This window comes from Myotis davidii, unplaced genomic scaffold (assembly GCF_000327345.1).
Source record: "Myotis davidii unplaced genomic scaffold, ASM32734v1 scaffold509, whole genome shotgun sequence".
NCBI classification, from domain to species: domain Eukaryota; kingdom Metazoa; phylum Chordata; class Mammalia; order Chiroptera; family Vespertilionidae; genus Myotis; species Myotis davidii.
In genome coordinates this window covers 544,787-563,043 of record NW_006382996.1, presented here as the reverse complement: position 1 = coordinate 563,043, position 18,257 = coordinate 544,787, and the positions used below count along the sequence as shown (strand labels likewise).

Here is an 18,257-nt window from a genome sequence, read left to right as displayed (position 1 = left end):
AGCTGAGGGTGAACTGCTGCTGCCAATTGTTGCCCTGGTTGCAAGTCTCTGGGATCCCTCAGAGTTTAGGAAATGGGTGCCTGAGGGGGGAGGAAAGGTGCAGGCATGCTCCTGGGAGGGAGAGCATGCTAACGGGATGCAAGGAAAAGCAGGGTTGGAGAAAGCTGCATGGAACAGAGTAGGACTGTCCGAAAACAAAGCAGGAAAAAAAGGTAGCTATGTTCTGCTGAGGAGCAAAGGGATGGTCTACCTTACTGAAGATTTTCATTTGACAGACAGAAAGCTGAAAAACTTTGGCATCTTTATTCAGACACGTATAAAAACAAAACAAAAACTTCAGTGATAGAACAAATATCCCCATTTCCCACCCAATGGGAGAGGTCTGAAGATGGGTCCTCTTTCAATCCCAATCAGAAGCTCCCCATTATTGGGTGAGAACACTTCTAAAAGTGGCTCTTGGGACCCTTGTGAATCTGTCCCTTGGGTAAGAAGTGGAGATCCTTTACAGCACATGTAAGTTATGGTTTACACAAAAATGTCCAGTTACATTTCCTTCTGACCACCCCCTTCCTGAGATGAGAAGTCTGGGTGTAGGAGGCTGTGGTTGTTGGGGTTAGACTTAATTCAGTGCAAAAACAAGACGACAAGGCCCCTTATAGGGGCTCTGGTTTGTGCCTGTTTTCCTTGATACCGTACAGTAAGAGCACACACCTGGGAAGATTTTTGAATCCTGGACCTGCCACGTAATCTCTCTCAAGGCTCAGTTCCTTATTTGTAAGGAACTATAAACTAGTTCACAGAATTGGTATATGGATTGAGAAAATGCAGGTAAAGTTTAGCACACTGTCTGGCACAAAAATAAATGCTCAATTAATAGCAATCATTAATATCTACTCCTGAGCTTCCTTCACATGATTTAAAATTTCCCATTCTTTCCAGGGGATTGGTCATAGCCAAAATTTTACTTTCCCCTGCCAGGTTTTGCCCTTTTTCTTTGCCTTAGGAGTCTGGGAAACAAAGGCTCACTTCAAAGCCTCGTCTCAACAAGCTAGGGTCTGAGGAAAGGGACAGGACACTGGAGTCATCCAATGGGTACATAAGGGACGTAAGGGACTATCCTTCATATCTCCAGGGAGTTCCCCTGAGAAAGTCGGAGGAATGGGATTGGGAAAGCACACAAAACAGGGAAAACCTTCTACTTTCCAGGGATTGGGAAAGTGAAGAAAGTGCACAGCCAGCTACATGCCACAAGAACTTTGTCCGAGTGTTTAAAAGCCTCCAGAGGTTGTATGGAATTGTCTAGACTGGAGGGGAAATGGGACTGAGACCTGTGAGGGAGGGATGGGGACTTGAGGGAAGAGGGGTACCCTCTAGAGGCACTAGCTGCCATCAGCTGCTCCCGGAGTACGTCAGGGAGCAGGGGTCATGTTCTCTGGGCATTGGCCTTGGGGAAAAGCCTGCTGTGCCAGTAATCCGGGTTATCAAAGGCAGAGTCGGTGGCTTCTAAGCTGCGTAGAGTTTTGAGGCGGGTATAATGGACTTGGGGAGCATGGTGTCCAGGCCCCTGGAAGGCTTTCATCTCTTCATACCCTTGTTCAGCTGCTGGGCAAGCCCCCATGGCTGCATAATCCCCCCCAGCACCTCCTCCACCGCGTCGCTTATTCATATATTCATAGTCCTCGTCGGGAGTTGTGCCAGGAGTAGGTATGATGGGCACAGGGTGGAGTGGGCAACTCTGTGTGCTGCCCAGGGAAGCGCTGAGGTCTGATCCCACATCCATGTACTCATAACCCAGCTCCTCGAGGGAACCTGGCCTTGGGGGATGAGGTGGACTGTGCCTTCTCCTCCGGTTCATGTATTCATATTCCTCATCTTCATCTTCTTCTTCGGTGCCCAGGACAGAACTGAGACCCACAGAAGAAAGGGTGCCTTCCCGAGAGGATGGAGTACCTAGGGGTTGAGAAGAGAAGCTAGCTATGTGGAGACATTCACAGTAATTAGTAGGCAGTAGGGAGAGGAAAGAGTCAGGCCGGGCGGGGGGAGGGGGAAGGGGGGAGAGTGGGTGTGAGGAATCAGGTACCTTTGAGGTGTGCATCTGGCATGACATAACCATTCACATCCTCTTCCTCTAACCCTGGTGGGGAGAGTGGGGTGACAGGAGTAAGCAGGCTATGGCGCTGGGAATGGTAGGCACTGTCTCCACGTGGCCGCGGGCTCCGGCTCCGGCTTCTACACATGGACACCTTCTCCTGGAGCTCAGCTTCAGAGCCTGTCACGTGGCCCTCAGATGACTCTGATACCAGGCGTCCCCGTGGCATTGGGTGCAGAGAGGCTGGACGGGGGCACCGTTCACCACCCCCACAAACTACAGGCTCCTAAGGAAGAAAAAAATACACAGAGATTTACACAGCGATGAAGAAAGGAGACTGGGTAGTTCAATGCCTTCTTTTTTTTGTAAGACACTGATGAAACCTCAAAGATTTCTACGATCTCCCACACCACCCCTATCATCCTAAGACATTCTGCCACCCAGCATCTCAGCAGCCCCTGAAAGAGACAGACCTTACCTGGCAAGCTTCCCCAAGATTACTCTGGTTCATAGGCATATATCCAGATGATGGACTTGTAAGGCTCTGGCTCTAGGATGAAAACAGAGGTTTGGACAAAGGGAGACATCTCATCATGGGTCCTTTGAGTAGTTAACCTGAGTATCTGTGGGGTTTACGAGGGTGCAGGTGTGCAGAGTGCTCAGGGAGCAGAAAGCCTGGGGTGACTGAAGCACCTTACCCCACGTGGCCACGTAAGTGTTCCAACTGGCAGGCTGAGGGCAGAGCCTAGTGTTGTCGCCAGGTTGTCCTCCTCTGCCTCCAAGTCCAGGTCTAGGTCTAGTTCTGGCTCCAGCTCTACTTCCTCCAGTTCCTTGTTGGTCAGAGCAGGTGGCTCCGCCCCGGGGGGAATTCCAGGTCCACTCTCTCTCTGTAGGGGCAGGTGATTGTTAAGGTAGATCCTGGTTCCAGCCAAATCCCCTTTGCTCTAAATCTCCTTGACACCTACTCACCTTTATGACCAGATACCGCGGTGGGTCTCGGGCCATCCTCGTGAACTCATTGGCTAATTCTTTAAAGGTTGGGCGAATGTTCTCATCAATCATCCAACCTGGGGGTAAAATGTGGGAAATAGAGTCATGAGAATAGAAGGGAGTAGGGAGGGAAGCTGGTTAGCAAACGGCTGGCATCATCAGGTCACTCACACTTGACCATGACCATGTAGACATCAATGGTACAGATTTGGGGCTGTGCCAACCGCTCCCCCTTCTCCAGCAGATCTGGTACTTCAGCCAACCGCAGCCCTGCATAGGGCTCTGCCCCAAAAGTCATCAGCTCCCAAACCGTCACACCTGGTACAGGAAGACATGACTGGTTGATGGCAAAATAGTGGCAATGGGCATGAAGATGAAGGGAAGGCATGACAATCTGACTCAAGGATCTGAAGGGCTGGAAGATTCTAAGAGGGGGTCTCAAAAGGCAACTGTGGGATTTGGGCCATGCAGATGGACTGACCGTAGCTCCAGACGTCACTCTGGTGTGTGTATTTCCCAAAGTGGATACTCTCGAGGGCCATCCACTTAATTGGAGTCTGGGGGATTAAAAGCAAAGGTGTCACCGATTATTTTCACAAATTACCTTAGCATTTCTAAACCCCAAATTCTCTACATCCTTCTCTTTGTTGCTGTCTCAACTTACATTTCCGGCATCTTCGGGTTCCCTCCCTGAACTTATCCTACTGCATCTGCTTCCCTCTGGAAGAGACCACTGGCTGCTCCCCATCTCCCTGCTTCACTCCAGCCCCACCTCCTCACCAGCCCTTTGTGTCGCCTACCTTGGCCTCACTGTGCAGTAGCTGTTTATCATCAGGGGGCAGCAGGTCAGCCACCCCAAAATCTGCCACCTGAACCTGACTGGTTGACTTGAGTAGCACATTTCGGGCAGCCAAGTTCCTATGAACCATACCATGCTCCTCAAGGTAGTACATACCCTACAGGAGAAGGAAATATTCTCAGGATTGGGGGATCCATCACTTAGGGTTTAGTGGTACCAAACCCTAAAGGTACCACTCAGAACTCCACCCTCCCCACTGGCCCCCAGCCAGGCAGTCCCATCATAGAAACTCCTCCCGGCTCCTCTCACCTTGGCAATTTGTACTGCCCAATTGAGCAGCAGCTGTGGCCCCAGGGACCCCCGGTGTTGTCTCACATGATCCAGCAGGGATCCCAGAGGCAAGTATTGAGTGACAAGCTGCAGAGATGACCCTGGGCACAGTCCCAGCAGCCGTACAATGTGAGCATGGTCTAGGCTGCCAATGGCCAGCATATGCTAAGGGACACAGAGAAGAGGGGTTATCCAAGGGACAAACAGGTTCACGTACCAGGATACCCAGGCCAGGGCCTCCCCAACATTCCAGTACATCAACATGGCTCACAGTAGCTGGTGACACAGGACCATGCTTCTGCACAATTGTAACACTGACCTCTTTCCTAGTGGAATACAGAAAACCCTTCCTTCACTTACGTCCGTCACAGCTTGAAAACTTTGCCGTCCACTCTTATCCTCAATGACTTTAATGCAGACTGGGATCTTTATTGATTCGCCCTCAGGAATCCACACGCCCTGGGAAGTTGTAAACAGGAGTCAGCCTAAGGCGGCTCTCCATGGCCAGCCCTTTCCCCACCTCCCCGGACTTTTACGTTCTGTGGGTCGCTCACCTTGTGCACAGTTCCGAAGACGCCTGAGCCAAGTACTTTAAGCTTCTTCAGCTCTGTCTCCTTGAAGACTCTCGCCAGGACTTTGTTAGCCTTCTCACTGGGATCCAGAGGCTCTATGCTCTGGGGAGCAGGTGGGAAGGAGGCACTCAGGAAAGCCCACTCCCACGACCTCCTGACTCCCTCCTCCTGCGTGGCTGCCAAGAGCAGCAGAGCCCAAAGGGTGGGGGCAGGAAGAGGAGTTGTCTTTCGTCTTCAAAAGCATTGTGGGCATATCAGGGAATAACAGACCCCGAGACAGAGGAAGTTATTTGTGATCATGAGATTAGGACTCAAGAGGGTGGGTTTTCCCTTTGATGGAAGAAAGGAGCTGGTAATCCTATCCCTTGAGTATTTTTATTCAATTCTCTGTTTTCAAAGCACTTCCACTTAGATCATCACTTTCACCATTACAGCCATCATTTAAGGATGGATGTTACTATCTCCTCTGTATACAGTCATAAACTGAGGCACAGAAGGAAAGTAACTTCTTCAGAGTCATGCGGCAAATTAATGGCAAAATTGGGGAGAAAGCATGTCTCCCAATTCTCTGGTCAGAGTTATTTCTAGGGATCAAATATCGGGGGGAGGAGGAGGCTCTTAAGCAGGGCACTTTTCTAGAGTAAGCTACACACTCACCTCACCCCGTTCCAAGTAGCGCCTCATAGCCCTCTTATTCTGAATCCGACGCCCACGCAAGTAGAGGATCGTGCTGCCCAGGATCACGAAAATCACTAACAATCCTACTACCACTGCCAAAGCCATCGCCAAGTGCGTTTTGCTGTGGGGTAGAGAAACCTGGCATTACCCTCGGTCCACACCTCCCTTACAATGTCATCCGTACCTGTCCTAAAAGGGATGGTGCAGACCTGGGGCAAGCAGTCCACATTCACAAACATACCCTTGAGCATTAAAGAGCTAACCTCAATCTGGACCTTCCGAGGCTACTGTGAGTTAATTTTAGAGAGGGAAGGCCAGAAGTCTGGATTCTTGTGCCCTGAGTCCAGTGATAGTGAACTGTATATAGAAGGCCAGAAAGGGCAGACTCAACTCTTCCCAGCAGATAACCGCCTCTCCCTCGCTTCTCTCCCGAACACCCCCAGCTCCCTAAGTCTCCAAGCCCATCATACCTGATCATCGCCTGTGTTTGGCCTAAACAGTCCTGCAGGTCAGGCCCATTACACCTAGAGAAGAAAGTCACCGCCTTAAGTGGGAACTGGAGAATCCCATGGGACGCTCCATTGCACCAGCGACAGCATTGTTTCAGACCCTACCACGGCGTCCCATCCTGGAGCCCAAGCACATCCCAAGACATGGGCTCCGTCCCTAGCAGGCCCACCCTCCCAGAGTGGTGTTTATTCCAGGCCCCAAAGTTGTGGTGTGATTTTGTGCTGTATTGAGTATCCCTCCCTCCAACCCTTCACTATACAGCTGGGGGTAATTCTTAAATCACAGTTCCTGTCTTCTTTCTCCTCCCTGCACCCTCCTCTCTCCCCCTAGTCTGTACTCCCTCTCCCCTGACCCCCTCTTCTTAACATCCCATCACTGACCCCTGGGTGCAGTTCTCATGGCAGGGCCGGCATTCATTCTGAGCATCTGGGAACTTGTAGATGGGGCCCTTGGCACCCAGCACTCCAGAGGGGCAGCTGCTCACACAGTGGGGCCCATCTCGAAAATGGGCACACTGGGCACAAGCGTCAGAGCCCTGGGTGGAGAAGAAAAGGTCAGGAAAAATGGGATTCCAGGGTCAATTCCATATCTCCTAACAGGGACCAACCCAGCCATTCAGGATCCTCCTTCCACAAACCCGAGCATTGTCTGGCCTCCCTGTGCTGGCCTGGAGGCTGGGCCATATCATTCCCTAGATTCTCCAGTGTGGCCTGCCCCCTCCCTGAGACCCTGGTGCCGCTACTGTACCGAGCCATTGCATGTGGCCGTGCCCTCCATGGGCTGGCATTCCGGGTGGCAGGGGAAGCATTCAGCCTCGTGGGCAAACTCACGAGGCTCCCTGCAGTGAGGAAGGGGGGTAGAGATTGGGGGCGGTCACTCGGAATAGCCCTTCCCAGGGCCCCATCCCTCCACCCCTTCTTTTTTAAAAAAACATATTTTTATTGATTTCAGAGAGGAAGGAAGAGGGAGAGAGAGAGAAACATCAATGATGAGAGAGAATCATTCATCGGCTGCCTCCTGCACACCCCCTACTGGATATTGAGCCACAACCCCGGCATGTGCCCTTGACTGGAATCGAACCTGGGACCCTTCAGTCCACAGGCCAACGCTCTATCCACTGAGCCAAAGCAGCTAGGGCCCTCCACCCCTAATTGACTCCGTCCCTCCTGTCCGTACCCATTCAGAAAGTTGCAGTGGGTCACACAGACACCTCCTCGGCTGTAGTTTCGACAGGATAGGCACTGACCAGGGCCTGGGCCCCAGCACCCCCCAGAGGAGCAGAGTGGGTCACACACCTTGCCCTCTGCCACTGGAAAGGAAGGGGTGGGTCAAGAGGAGTCTGAGGTCTCCCCACAAGCCCTCCCCTGAATACTTCCTCCTTACTGCTTCCAGCCCAACATCCCTCTCTCCTTGGCTCCACCCCCGCCCCTCCATCCCTATTTCCCTACTCCCACTTGCAGGGCAGAACAGTCCTTCTACCCCTCTCCCCGCTCCCTCTCCCCACCTCCCAGCGGGCCTCTCCCTCACCGCAGTCTCTGCGGAGCCGGTTATGCTTGATGTCCAGTCTCTCTTCAGCAGGCCCTCGAAGCAGCCTGGTCCAGTTCAGAGAATGGTGGTAGCAGAGCTGCCGATTGGCACTTATGTAGATACGCCCGGCACTTATTTCTTTCAAGGACCGGAAGCCCAGAGATGTTATGTTCAAGTTCTTCATGATCAACAATGAGAAGCCCCGGCTGAGAACAAGGAGACGGGATGAGAGGGGAAACGACAAAAGGAAAATTTACCACGCGGCGGCGGACTCATTTCTGTTCAACAACCTGCTCTGGGCTACCAGACACACTGAAAGGGACTCCTCCCCCCTTCTGCCTTTTCTCCATCAAACTCTCAGACCCTTTGGGGCTGCCGTCTGAGAAAACGCCTTCCTTGATTTTCACTCACAGATGCCTAAGAGGCGGAGTTCATTAGCTGGAGATGCTACCACCTCCACACTCTTACTCACTTGTAGAGGCTTCTGCCCCCGATGGTCGTCAGGTTGGAAAAGACACTGAAGTTGTGCATGTGGGGAGGCCAGGACTGAATGTTCAGGTAGCCTGAGGGGTTGGAGAGAGGTGTATGAACAGGAGCCTTCTTCTCTCCCTTTCTCAGGTTCTCCTGGTCCCTCCCCTGTTGCTTGAAACTTGATTTTTCTCAAGTGGTTATACTACAATTCGTGCCAATGGTTGATCCTTTCTTCTCAGAAAGGGTAGCTTCTCCCACTCACCAGTGATCTCCCGTACTGTCCGGAAGACATTGAGCTTCTCAGGGTCCAAGGCAGGAATCTTGTGCCAAGGGTCTCTGAAGAGAACAGTAAAAAACAGTCAACAAGGTAGTGGTGCAGGCCATCAGCAATGAGCGCCTAACCTCAGAACTTAGAATTTCTAAATACCACTCTCCGCTGAAAGGACAGAGCTCCCTAGAGAAATAGCTGGGGCAGGAGAAATACAACAGGAACCTACAGCATTTTTTTTTAATTGATTTTTAGAGAGAGGAAGGAAGAGAAAGAGAGAAACATCAATGTGAGAGCGAAACATCACATCGCTCAGTTGCCTCTTGCACATGACCAGGAATCCAACCTGCAACCTGGGAATCGAACCCGCCACAACCCAACATTCCAACCAACTGAACCACACCGGCCGGTGCAAGCCTACAGCATCTTGCAGAGAAAACTAAGCAAATGTTCAAATAATGAGGGGTCCAAGCCCAAAGAACACAGGAACCAACTTGAAGGGGCCCCCAGAAACCCTAGTAGAGACCACTGGACACCAAAACAATGATTGTAAAAGATTATAAACCATTGAATAAAACAAATACCCACACTGACTAGATAGGTCAATAGATAGATAGGTAGGGAAGACTCTCCCTAACACTAGAATGCCAACAAATAAATGCAGAAGGAATAATGGAATTAGAAAATAATTATCTAGCAATTCTCATTATAAAATTAATTTGGGCAAAATCTCCCCACAAGATACTTATTAAGCCCTGGACGGTTCCGCTCAGCGGTTACAGTGTCAGCCTACGAACCAAAGGGTCTCAGGTTCGATTCCTGGTCAAGGCCACACACCTGAGTTGCAGGTTCAATATCCGGCCCACTTTGGGGGCGTGTGGAAGGCAACCAATCGATGTGTTTCTCTCACATCAATGTCTCTCTCTCTCCCCCTCCTAAAAAACCAATGGAGAAAATATTGTCGTGTAAGGATTAACAACAACAACAACAAACATGCCTGGCAGCAGTGGCTCAGTGGTTAAGCATCGACCTATGAACAAGGGGGTCACAGATCAATTCCCGGTCAGGGCACAAGTCTGGGTTTCGGACTCAATCCCCATGATTGTGCAGGAGGTATCAATGATGATTCTCTCTCATCATTGATTTTTCTATCTCTCCCACCCTCTCTCTCCCTTCCTCTCTAAAATTATATATATATATACACACACACACATACTAGAGGCCTGTTGCACGAAGAGATTCGTGCACTAGGCCTTCCTTTCCCCTGGCTGCTGCTGGCACCGGTTTTCCTCTGGCACCCGGGGCCCAGGCCTTCGCTCTGTCCAAGTTCTGGCCGGAGCTGGCCCCTGAAACGTTAGGCCTCGCATATTTATATATATATAAAAAGCATAACTTGGCCCTATCCGATTTGACTCAATGGATAGAGCGTCAGTCTGTGGACTGAAGGGTCACGGGTTTGATTCCAGTCAAGGGCACATGCCCGGGTTGCGGGCTTGATCCCCAGTAGGGGGTGTGCAGGAGGCAGCTAATCAATGATTCTCTCTCATCATTGATGTTTCAATCTCTCCCTCCCTCTCCCTTTCTCTCTCTGAAATCAGTAAAAAAATATTTTTTTAAAAAAGCATAACTTGAACAGGAATGTAAAGTACAGCAATGTTTTGCAATATAGTCATAATACTGCAATATGTATGGTGCCAGGTGGGCACTGAAAATATCAGGGGACACTATGTCAAGTGTATGATTGTTTAGCCACTATGCTGCACACCTGAAACAAATGCAAAATAATACTGGAAGTAAACTGTAATTGAAAATTTTAAATAATAAACTTTAAAAAAAATTTTTTTAAAATATATTTGTATTGGTTTCAGAGAGGGAGAGATAGAAACATCCATGATGGGAAAGAATCATGGATCAGCTGCCTCCTGCATGCCCCACACTGGGGATCGAGCCATGACGTCCTGGTTCATAGGTCGACGCTCAACCACTGAGCTGCGCCGGACAGGCGATAAACTTTTTTTTTTAAAGCATAACTTAGAGACTCTAAGTATGAAGAACCATCACAAAATCCAAACTGAGGAAGGTTCCATCTGTTACCTGACCTGTACTCATCAATAATGTCAATGTCATGAACTGTTATAGATTAAAGAAGACTGAAGAGATATAACAACTGAATATAATGTGTGATCCAGGACATTGTGAGACAGAGTGAAATGTGTGTGTAGAAAGAAAGAGAAATAATAAAGCATCTATATATATAAAAGCCTAAGCAACCATAAGTACCAGTTGGCCAGTAGCTATGACATGCACTGACCACCAGGGGACAGACACTCAATGCAGGAGCTGCCCCCTGGTGATCAGTGCACTCCCACAGCCAACCTCCCATGGCCAGCCAACCTACCTTGACCCCCGCCAACCCCCACCCCATATCCCTCCACCCCCATCCAGCAACCAGCGGGCCCCCAGGTCCCTGGCCAGCAGCCAGCAGGCCCCAGCTGGCTTGGCCCCAATTGGGGCTGGGCGAGACAACCCTGATAAGCCCTAATCACCAGCCAGGCCCAGGGACCCCAGGCTTCTAGTACGGTACAATGTTAACATTTGGGGGATCTGAATAGAGGGATCTGAACAAAGAGTGTATAGGAAATCCTAATACCATTTTTGCAACTTTAGTGCAGATCTAAAATTCCATCAAAACAAAATAAGAAAACAGGTAGCTGTAATGCCACACACACACACATATACACACACACTTTAAATGGATCAGAAAGTCCCTTTGCTCTCTGTGGCTCTTCTCTAAGGAGCAGAACGAGAGGAAATAGCTGGCAGATTTTTATCTAAATTTAAGAAAACTTTGAGGACACAATGTTCCTGTCCCTTGCCACTCAGCTGGGTGATGTCAGACTGCTGAGGGATATGTCTGAGGGGGCTCACGCCCTAGTGGAGGCTGAGTTAAGCACTGTCAGGTCTTTTGTGATTTCTAAGATTTTATGATTTAGTTTCCTGATCAGCTTCACATATGAAGCGTGAAGCCGATGCAGTGAACTGTGAGGGGATGTATGGGGTGGGAGTACAGGAAGAGAAGGCAGAATCTCTAACCCGTTGAGGCCAGTGATGAGAAAGTCCAGGTTGCCCAGGATCTTGGTGCAGTTCACAAATCCATCAATGTTGCTCGAGTCCACAGTCTGGTATCGGCTCCCTGAGCCGGTCCCCTCACAAGCTGCAAACAAAAAAAGAGGCTCAGTGAGGGTTGGGGCAGAGGGCTGAGTAGTCTCAGGGTAAAGGATGTCTTTTCACCAACTTCCTTACCTTTGGGGCACAGCCCCCCACAAGGTTCACATATCTTGAGTCCATTTTTATCCACTTCCATCTTGTCAGGAGGACAGGCCCTGACACATGACGTCTGATCCACCACGAAGTTGTCTAGGGAACAGGAGGGCACCCACGGAGGTGAGGGTGGAGCTCTGCCGCTCCTGCCTGAACCTTGCTCCCTCCTGCTCTGCGTTGGATCTGCCCCAGCCCACCACCCGATGTTCCTTCGTGCCGTCCTATGGGTTAGGAAGGCCCTTTGCTCTGTGTTGTCCCAAGGAGCAGAGCTCGGTGCAATTGCTGGGAGACACAGGGAAGGTCATGAGAGGCTGGGACGTAGGGGTCATTCCCTGGGGCTGGTGGATGATCACAACCGTTTGCCCTCCAAGGCCCCTACTCACCACCCAACTCGATCCCTTTTGCCTCCTACAATTTTGTCTAAACTACTGGTTCCATTATCATTGTTTCTTCCTTTCAGATACTCACGGGGACAGCTGGCTACACAAACTCCTCCATACTGATACTTGGTGTGAGGATTGGGTTCCAGCTGGAAAGTCAGCTTGTTGTAGACGAGAGGCTGTGGGCACTGGCGGACGCAGGCTCCACTGTCATTGAAGAGCCGGCAGGCCTAGGCACACAGGAGATTCATACAACTCATGCTGCAGTAGGTCCCCCTCCTCCCCGCAACAAAGCCCACATGGCCACCCCAGAACCCAGGCAAATGGTGCTAACAGCACGTACAAAGCAGTCGGTGTCCTGAGGGCCTGAGCAGCCCCCTGCACACTCATCATGGCAGCACTGGTTGGGGTCGGGCCCAAAGCAGTGACCGTTACACTGAGGCGCACAGATGGTCTTGGTCACTAGGAAAGGAGAGAAAGCTTGGCTGTCAGGGTTCTCAGCCCTGCGTTCTGAGGCCCCGCTCACGCTCTTGCCCTCCAGGCTCATCCCTACCCACCATGGTGGCCCAGGCTGGGGAGGGCAGGAATATCAACGGGAATTAATTTAAGGATTTTAGAGGGAAGTAAACGCACATGTCTGGCAGTCTTTTGGTCCGGGACCCCAGCATCGCCCCTTGCAGACCTCATGACAAGGCTCACCTAGTCGGGAGGGAAAGCAACACAAGAGGCCATCAAGGGTGAGAGAAAGACTTGTCTGAATCAACAGGGAATGACGTCAGCACACAGGCACCTGAGCCCCAGGAAGCAAAGAGCCAGGCAGCGCCCCTCCTTGCCCATGCAGAGCAGGGTGGGGCTCAAGCGAACCTGTCAACAAGGGGTGGAGCCACGCCTCCACCTCGCCCACGGGGCAGCGAAAGGGGAGGGTCTGGGGCAAATGCCAAGCTCAGCCCCAGGCCCAACCCCGGCGCTGGGTTCCTTCTTGGCAAACGGAACCCAGTAGGAACCCAGTAGGACTGTACGCGTGTGAGTGGACAGGCAGGAGCAGTGCCAAGCTCAGCCCCAGGCCCAACCCCGGCGCTTGGTTCCTTCTTGGCAAACGGAACCCAGTAGGACTGTACGCGTGTGAGTGGACAGGCATGAGCAGATTGCGGTCAGGGGTAGGCAGGTTCTGAGGAAAGGGGAGGCTGTTGTTGTGGAAAGCGAAATGGATGGAGTCCAAAGAGCTGGCTTCCCCACTTAGTGCAAAGTCTTTGGCCCCTTTTCTTGACATACTGCTTCTGCGGTTTGGATTCCCGGGGCCTGACCTGCTCCCTCCTGGCAGGCTCCTCGGGTCTAGGGCCTGAGGTGTTTGCTCAGTGGAGAGGAGGGTTCAGATTAGGGTTGATGATGACGGGAAAGGAGTCACTCTGGTTTGGTGGGGACAGGGGACCAATCTTGACAAGGGCCACTCACAGCTCTTGCCATTGTCCTTCACCACGATCTCGGCGTCTCGGTCCCTCACGATGTCCCTCCAGTCAATGGTGTCCATGTGACAAAGTTTATCATTCTTCTCAATGTACACGCCCCCTGACAGAATCTCTGAGACAGAGAAGTGACAGGGTTAAGGGCTGCAGCAGGCCTCCTCCCCTTAACCTCCCCACTTCCAAATGCCCCCCCTCCCCACACACCCCCATCTCAGGAGCAGGGGAAATGGGGCAGACGGACATGTCCAACTAAATCCAAAATGCAGAGAAGGCTGGCCTGGGGAGGCAGAGGAGGAGCCAGGCTGAAAGAAACCCCCGCCTCCTCAGACACCTGTCCAGATCCGGTTTAGCCAGTGGGGGAGGGGAAGGAAAAGGAGTGAAGATTCCTGACTCAACACCCCACCCCCTTCCCCTGCCCTACCTGTGTGTTTTTCAACTGACTGGGACAGGGAGAAGTAGAAGGTTGCCAGGTGGTACTTAACCCCTATATTCCTCCAGCGTGTGGGGAACTGTGAGGGGGGAGGTAGGATTCTAATTCCTGGGGAAGGAGGCATCTCAGGGTACACTGTACTTTGAAGTTAGAGGAATGTGGCTCGCAGATCCAGCTCCAGTTCCAGCCCCACCAGGACATAAGGACACTCCCGCCGGGCAGAGGCCGCCCGCTCCCGATCGGAGCCCTAAAGGACTGGTGGCCTTTTAGATGAGTGGTCAAAGTGGGCGGCACCTTGGAAGGGGCACCTGAGAGTGAGCAGTCCTGGACTGTCCCCAAGGAGGCACCTGCCAGCGGCAGGCTGAGGGGCAAGACCAGGAATCGCCAGGAGCTGACCTGTGAGCTGGGTGAAGCCGAGCTGGCGCAGAGCGTGGCTGGAGTTGGTGTTGTAGTTCAACATGACGAAGATGGCAAACTTCCCGTCGTACACCTGGGTGCCCCGCACCACGCGGAGGTTGGGCAGGGGCAGCGTGGAGAACTCGTTCATGGCCACAAGCACATAGCCGGTCACTTCTCGAATCCACTGTGATGGAGCCGATGGTGTCAGGGAGAGATGAGACAGGACAAAACGTCTCAATCCCCTCTCCCTCCATGAGGCATTCAGGAACCCCTCACTCCTCTAATCCCTTCTGCCGGTGAAAAGAGGCAGCAGAAATGATGGAGGGATTCTGGTCTCCCACCCTTTCCTTCTCAGAGCTCCTCACGCCAGGAGGGTCCTTGCTTGGTTCCTTACCCACTTCCCCCGGTGCCTCTCGGTCCTCAGGTGTTTCTCTACATCAGTCCTAGCGCAGAACGCCACCCTGCCCCTGCCCCTGCCCTTCTCTCGGCCAGCCCTGGTGTATCCCTGGTTACAGAGGCCAAACCAGAGGTCCCAGAGTCCAGTCACTGTCCCCATAAACACACACATTTGGATCTTAGGGACTTTCGGGTCTTAGAAAGGCTCACCTCCAGCAGAGGGTGGCCCTGAGGAAGGGACGGTGTCGGTGGGGAGAAGAGGGGGGACAGGTGGAGGAGGTCGGGCGCTCTAACCTGCAGGAAGGAGAGGTCAGCGTTGTGTCCTGTGAGCACGATCTCCAGGTTCCCCATCACCACCTCACACCTCTCGTACTGCTTGTGCAGGGTCTGGTATTGGTTCTCCGCATCGCCGGTCACACTCAGCCCATTCAGAGTCCCGGGACACACTGTTCAAAGTGGAGCAGCAGGAGTGGCAGAGGGCTGGACACAAGTTTGCAGCCCGGTCCCCCGAGACCACCCTCTGGGTTGCCCTTTTCCAGAGATCTTCAACAGGATCAGGGGGCTGCCTCCCCCCTCACTCCTTCAGACAGACACGAAGGCCTTTGTTTTTAGTCTGAGAGCCTGAACTTTCTTTTCCCAGAACCCCCCCTTCACCATTCCCCCGAACAGGAAGGTGAAAAGGTTTCCGTTTTCCACCAGACCTCCCCGGTGCCTCTTTCGGTTCCTAGAGGGTTAATCAAGGAGGCTGTAGGGCTTTCCCCCTCCCTGGACCGAAGTTAGAAAAGGACACAACTTGGTCACCCTCCTCCTCTTCCCCTCCCCCTCCATCCTCTACCCCCGTCCTGCCTCTAAGTCCTGGAATAAATATCTCTTTGGGGCTAGCACACAGCCCCTATTGTGTCTACCCAGGGTGGGATGGGGGCAGTGCCTGGGGCCACAGTCCAGCCCACAATGAGGCGATTCTATATAGGAGGAGGGGGCTGCCCCACCCTGTCCCCAGACACCCTGTCCTCGGCAGCACCCCCTCCACCCTCAAGTCTTGGGCTCAGACAAGTGATCTCACTAGAGGGGGGAGCTCTGGGGCTGGTGGTGGGGTCAATGTGAGCTTTGTCTTTAAAGCTGCAAGATAAGGAGCTGGTTGCCTACTCCGCAACCCCCTTCCTAAACTCTGGCTTCCTTCGCGCTCCCTTCTCCTATCCCAACACACTCCAGCCCCCTCAGCATCACACTGTTCAGCCTAGAGTGTTTTCCAGCAAATGCAGAGAGGCCTGGAGGGAAACAGCAGCAGACTCCCGCCACACTAAGCCAGTTTTATTGTCGAAAGATTCATTCAAAAGCCTTCCAACATGGCGACCCGCACTGACATGAGGTAGAGCCTAGACTCGAGGTCCATGAGGCCTGTTGGCCTTGCAGGACCTAGAAGCTACAGGAAATCTTGACCCTGAAGCCCTATTCCTATCTCTTTCCTCTGGTTCGTGAAAGAGGGGGTGGGGGTGGGGGTGGGGGTGAAGAGATACCACCTGTTCCAACCACCCTTCCCTGAGGCGGTGGCAGCTTTAGTGGGAGGCAGGAGCAGGAAAGGAGGGAGGAAGGGTGGGAAGCTGGTGAGGCCCCAACTCCTCCTCCTAGAGACACCCTTACTCTGACCACTTGACCTTTGAGGGCACCCATTCCCTCTAACTCCCCACAAAGGGAAGGGACAGACTGGCAGCTCCCAGAAGAGCCTGGGAACTCCAGGGTCCTTGGGCTGAGAAGAAATAGACTAGGAAAGGTTAGTCACTTCTGGAACAGCCCCACCCCAACCCCCTTCCTGGCAGGACACCCCCTCTTCCAAGTCAGGGCGCCAACCCTTCTCTCTAGATAAGGGAGGAGCCAAGATTACTGCACAGGGAAGTGGTGTGTGTGTGTGTGTGTGTGTGTACGTGCACGCACTCGCACGACACACATACAGAGGGACATGTCCATAGCTCCCCTCTGGGCCAAGAATCTACTGGTTCTGTCCTTGGGTTTCTCTATTAGGAGGTATTTCAGGTGGCTCCATCCATCCCACTGCCCGTTGTGCAGTCTGGGAGTCTGTGTGCTTGGAAGGCTGCAGTGTTGAAGGCCCAGTTCCTGCCGCCAGAGGATAAAGTCCATAAACAGGGAGCAGAGGGCCAGGGCGGGAAGAGTGGGAACACCTCTGAGGAGGAACCAGGGAGCTTGGGGGAGGGGCAAGGGGAGAGGAATTATAAAAATCCATTCAGTGCTCAGGGACCAGGGGCTCAGAAGGGGCACTGTCACAGGCCGTCCTTTGGTGGAGAGCCCTGGGGTGGGTCACAGCAAGTCTCCAGCCCCTCCTCAATCAGACGCCTCCTCTCCAGCGTCCCCCACCCCCATCACAGCCAGGACAAAGGGGCTATAGAAGGACTGAGACAGGGCCGGATGCCCAGAGCCGGCAGGGACCCAGATAAGGGGTAAAAACACCCAAGCGTGCCTGCCCCCTGGCTCCCTCGGGGAAGGTGGCCAGGGTCTTAGACTCCTGGGTTCCTGGTTGAAGATGCCTAGGACCTGGAGGGGACAGTGACAGTCACTGTACTCTGTCCCTCCTACCCTGGTTCCCAGGTCCCCCGCCCTCCACCACCAGCTGGGAGTGTTCGCATCTCAAGATCCCAGGGTCTAAATTTAGGCCCAGCAACTGTGGGAGAAGCACAGGTGTTTCCTCCCACTCCCACTCTGGGGTAGGGGCCCTGGGTGGGTCAAACCCCAAGCTGAGATCTAGGGGGAGGGGAGACCAACAGGATTCCTCCAAGGCCAGCCACACCAGCACCCCTCAGGTGTCCAAGGTCCCAGGGCTACCCAAAGGGGTGGGTTCAGAGGGCATGGGAGTGGGAGGAGGAACAGAGGAGCAATCTGACTCCTAGACACAGAGACAATAAGCAGAATGGGGGTGAGGGAGAAGCTGAGTCTAGGAAAGACTCCCCGGGACATGAGGCTCTGAAGGTGGGAGCCACGCCCTGTGAGCCCTCCGGTTGCGGGAGAAAAGACAAGCAGTGATAAATACAGGCCAGACGTCCCTGACCCTACAGCTCCTGGCTCTGGGCCTTGTACCTAATAGATGCTCAATAAATTTTAACTGATTTGATCTGGGTCTTGACAAAGAGAGGCTGGTGGGTGAAGTTGGGGACCAGCCAGCTTTATAATTTCGAGGGAAAGAAGACGGTCAACCTGCGCAGGGCCTCTCCCCTGAGGTCACCTGGACTTGGCTCCCTGGCTCATCCCAGCCCTCCCAGGGCGGGCTCCCTCGCGGAAGAGGAGGTGCCGCTCTTGTTTTCCCAACACTGGAGAACAACAACCCCCTCCAACCCCTCCACAGCTCCGCCCTGTCGGCAAAACAACAAAATTGAAGGTTGATGAAAACCTGGGGGTGGGGGCAGGAGGTCGGGGAGCAAACAGACCCCACCTTCCTCCAGAATCACCACCTCCAACCACCTCACGTTTACAAGAACGAGGGTCTCGGCGCCCCTCCCCGCAGGGCCCCCCAGAAGGGTGCACTGTTTCGGCATCAGCCCTGTCGTAAGGAACAGATTCAGGAGTCGGCGACGCGCTGGGGAGGTGGTGGGGGCGCGGGTGGTGCAGGAACGCGCCGACCACCCTG

General features: G+C 53.0%; 1 protein-coding gene across 2 annotated transcripts; it reads right to left on the bottom strand.

The window, feature by feature from the left end:
* Positions 1–282: 282 nt before the first annotated feature.
* ERBB3 (erb-b2 receptor tyrosine kinase 3) lies at positions 283–15,444 on the bottom strand. Of its 2 annotated transcripts, XM_015557442.1 has the most exons (27): positions 14,918–15,439; positions 14,225–14,411; positions 13,388–13,513; positions 12,569–12,634; positions 12,279–12,397; positions 12,024–12,165; positions 11,538–11,651; positions 11,328–11,448; positions 8,229–8,302; positions 7,968–8,058; positions 7,496–7,701; positions 7,145–7,277; positions 6,716–6,806; positions 6,349–6,503; positions 5,929–5,982; positions 5,438–5,579; positions 4,763–4,882; positions 4,569–4,667; positions 4,188–4,373; positions 3,880–4,035; positions 3,561–3,636; positions 3,251–3,397; positions 3,059–3,156; positions 2,788–2,976; positions 2,568–2,639; positions 2,081–2,375; positions 283–1,950 (listed from the first exon to the last, which is right to left on the bottom strand). In XM_015557442.1, exons 1-27 carry the CDS (start codon positions 14,972–14,974, stop codon positions 1,424–1,426), a joined length of 3,843 nt encoding a protein of 1,280 aa, XP_015412928.1. In that variant the 5' UTR covers positions 14,975–15,439; the 3' UTR covers positions 283–1,423. The 2 variants fall into 2 exon arrangements, with proteins under 2 accessions (XP_015412928.1, XP_015412929.1); XM_015557443.1 differs by lacking the exon at positions 5,929–5,982 and having other exon boundaries at positions 283–1,974; positions 14,918–15,444.
* Between the last annotated feature and the right edge of the window lie 2,813 nt (positions 15,445–18,257).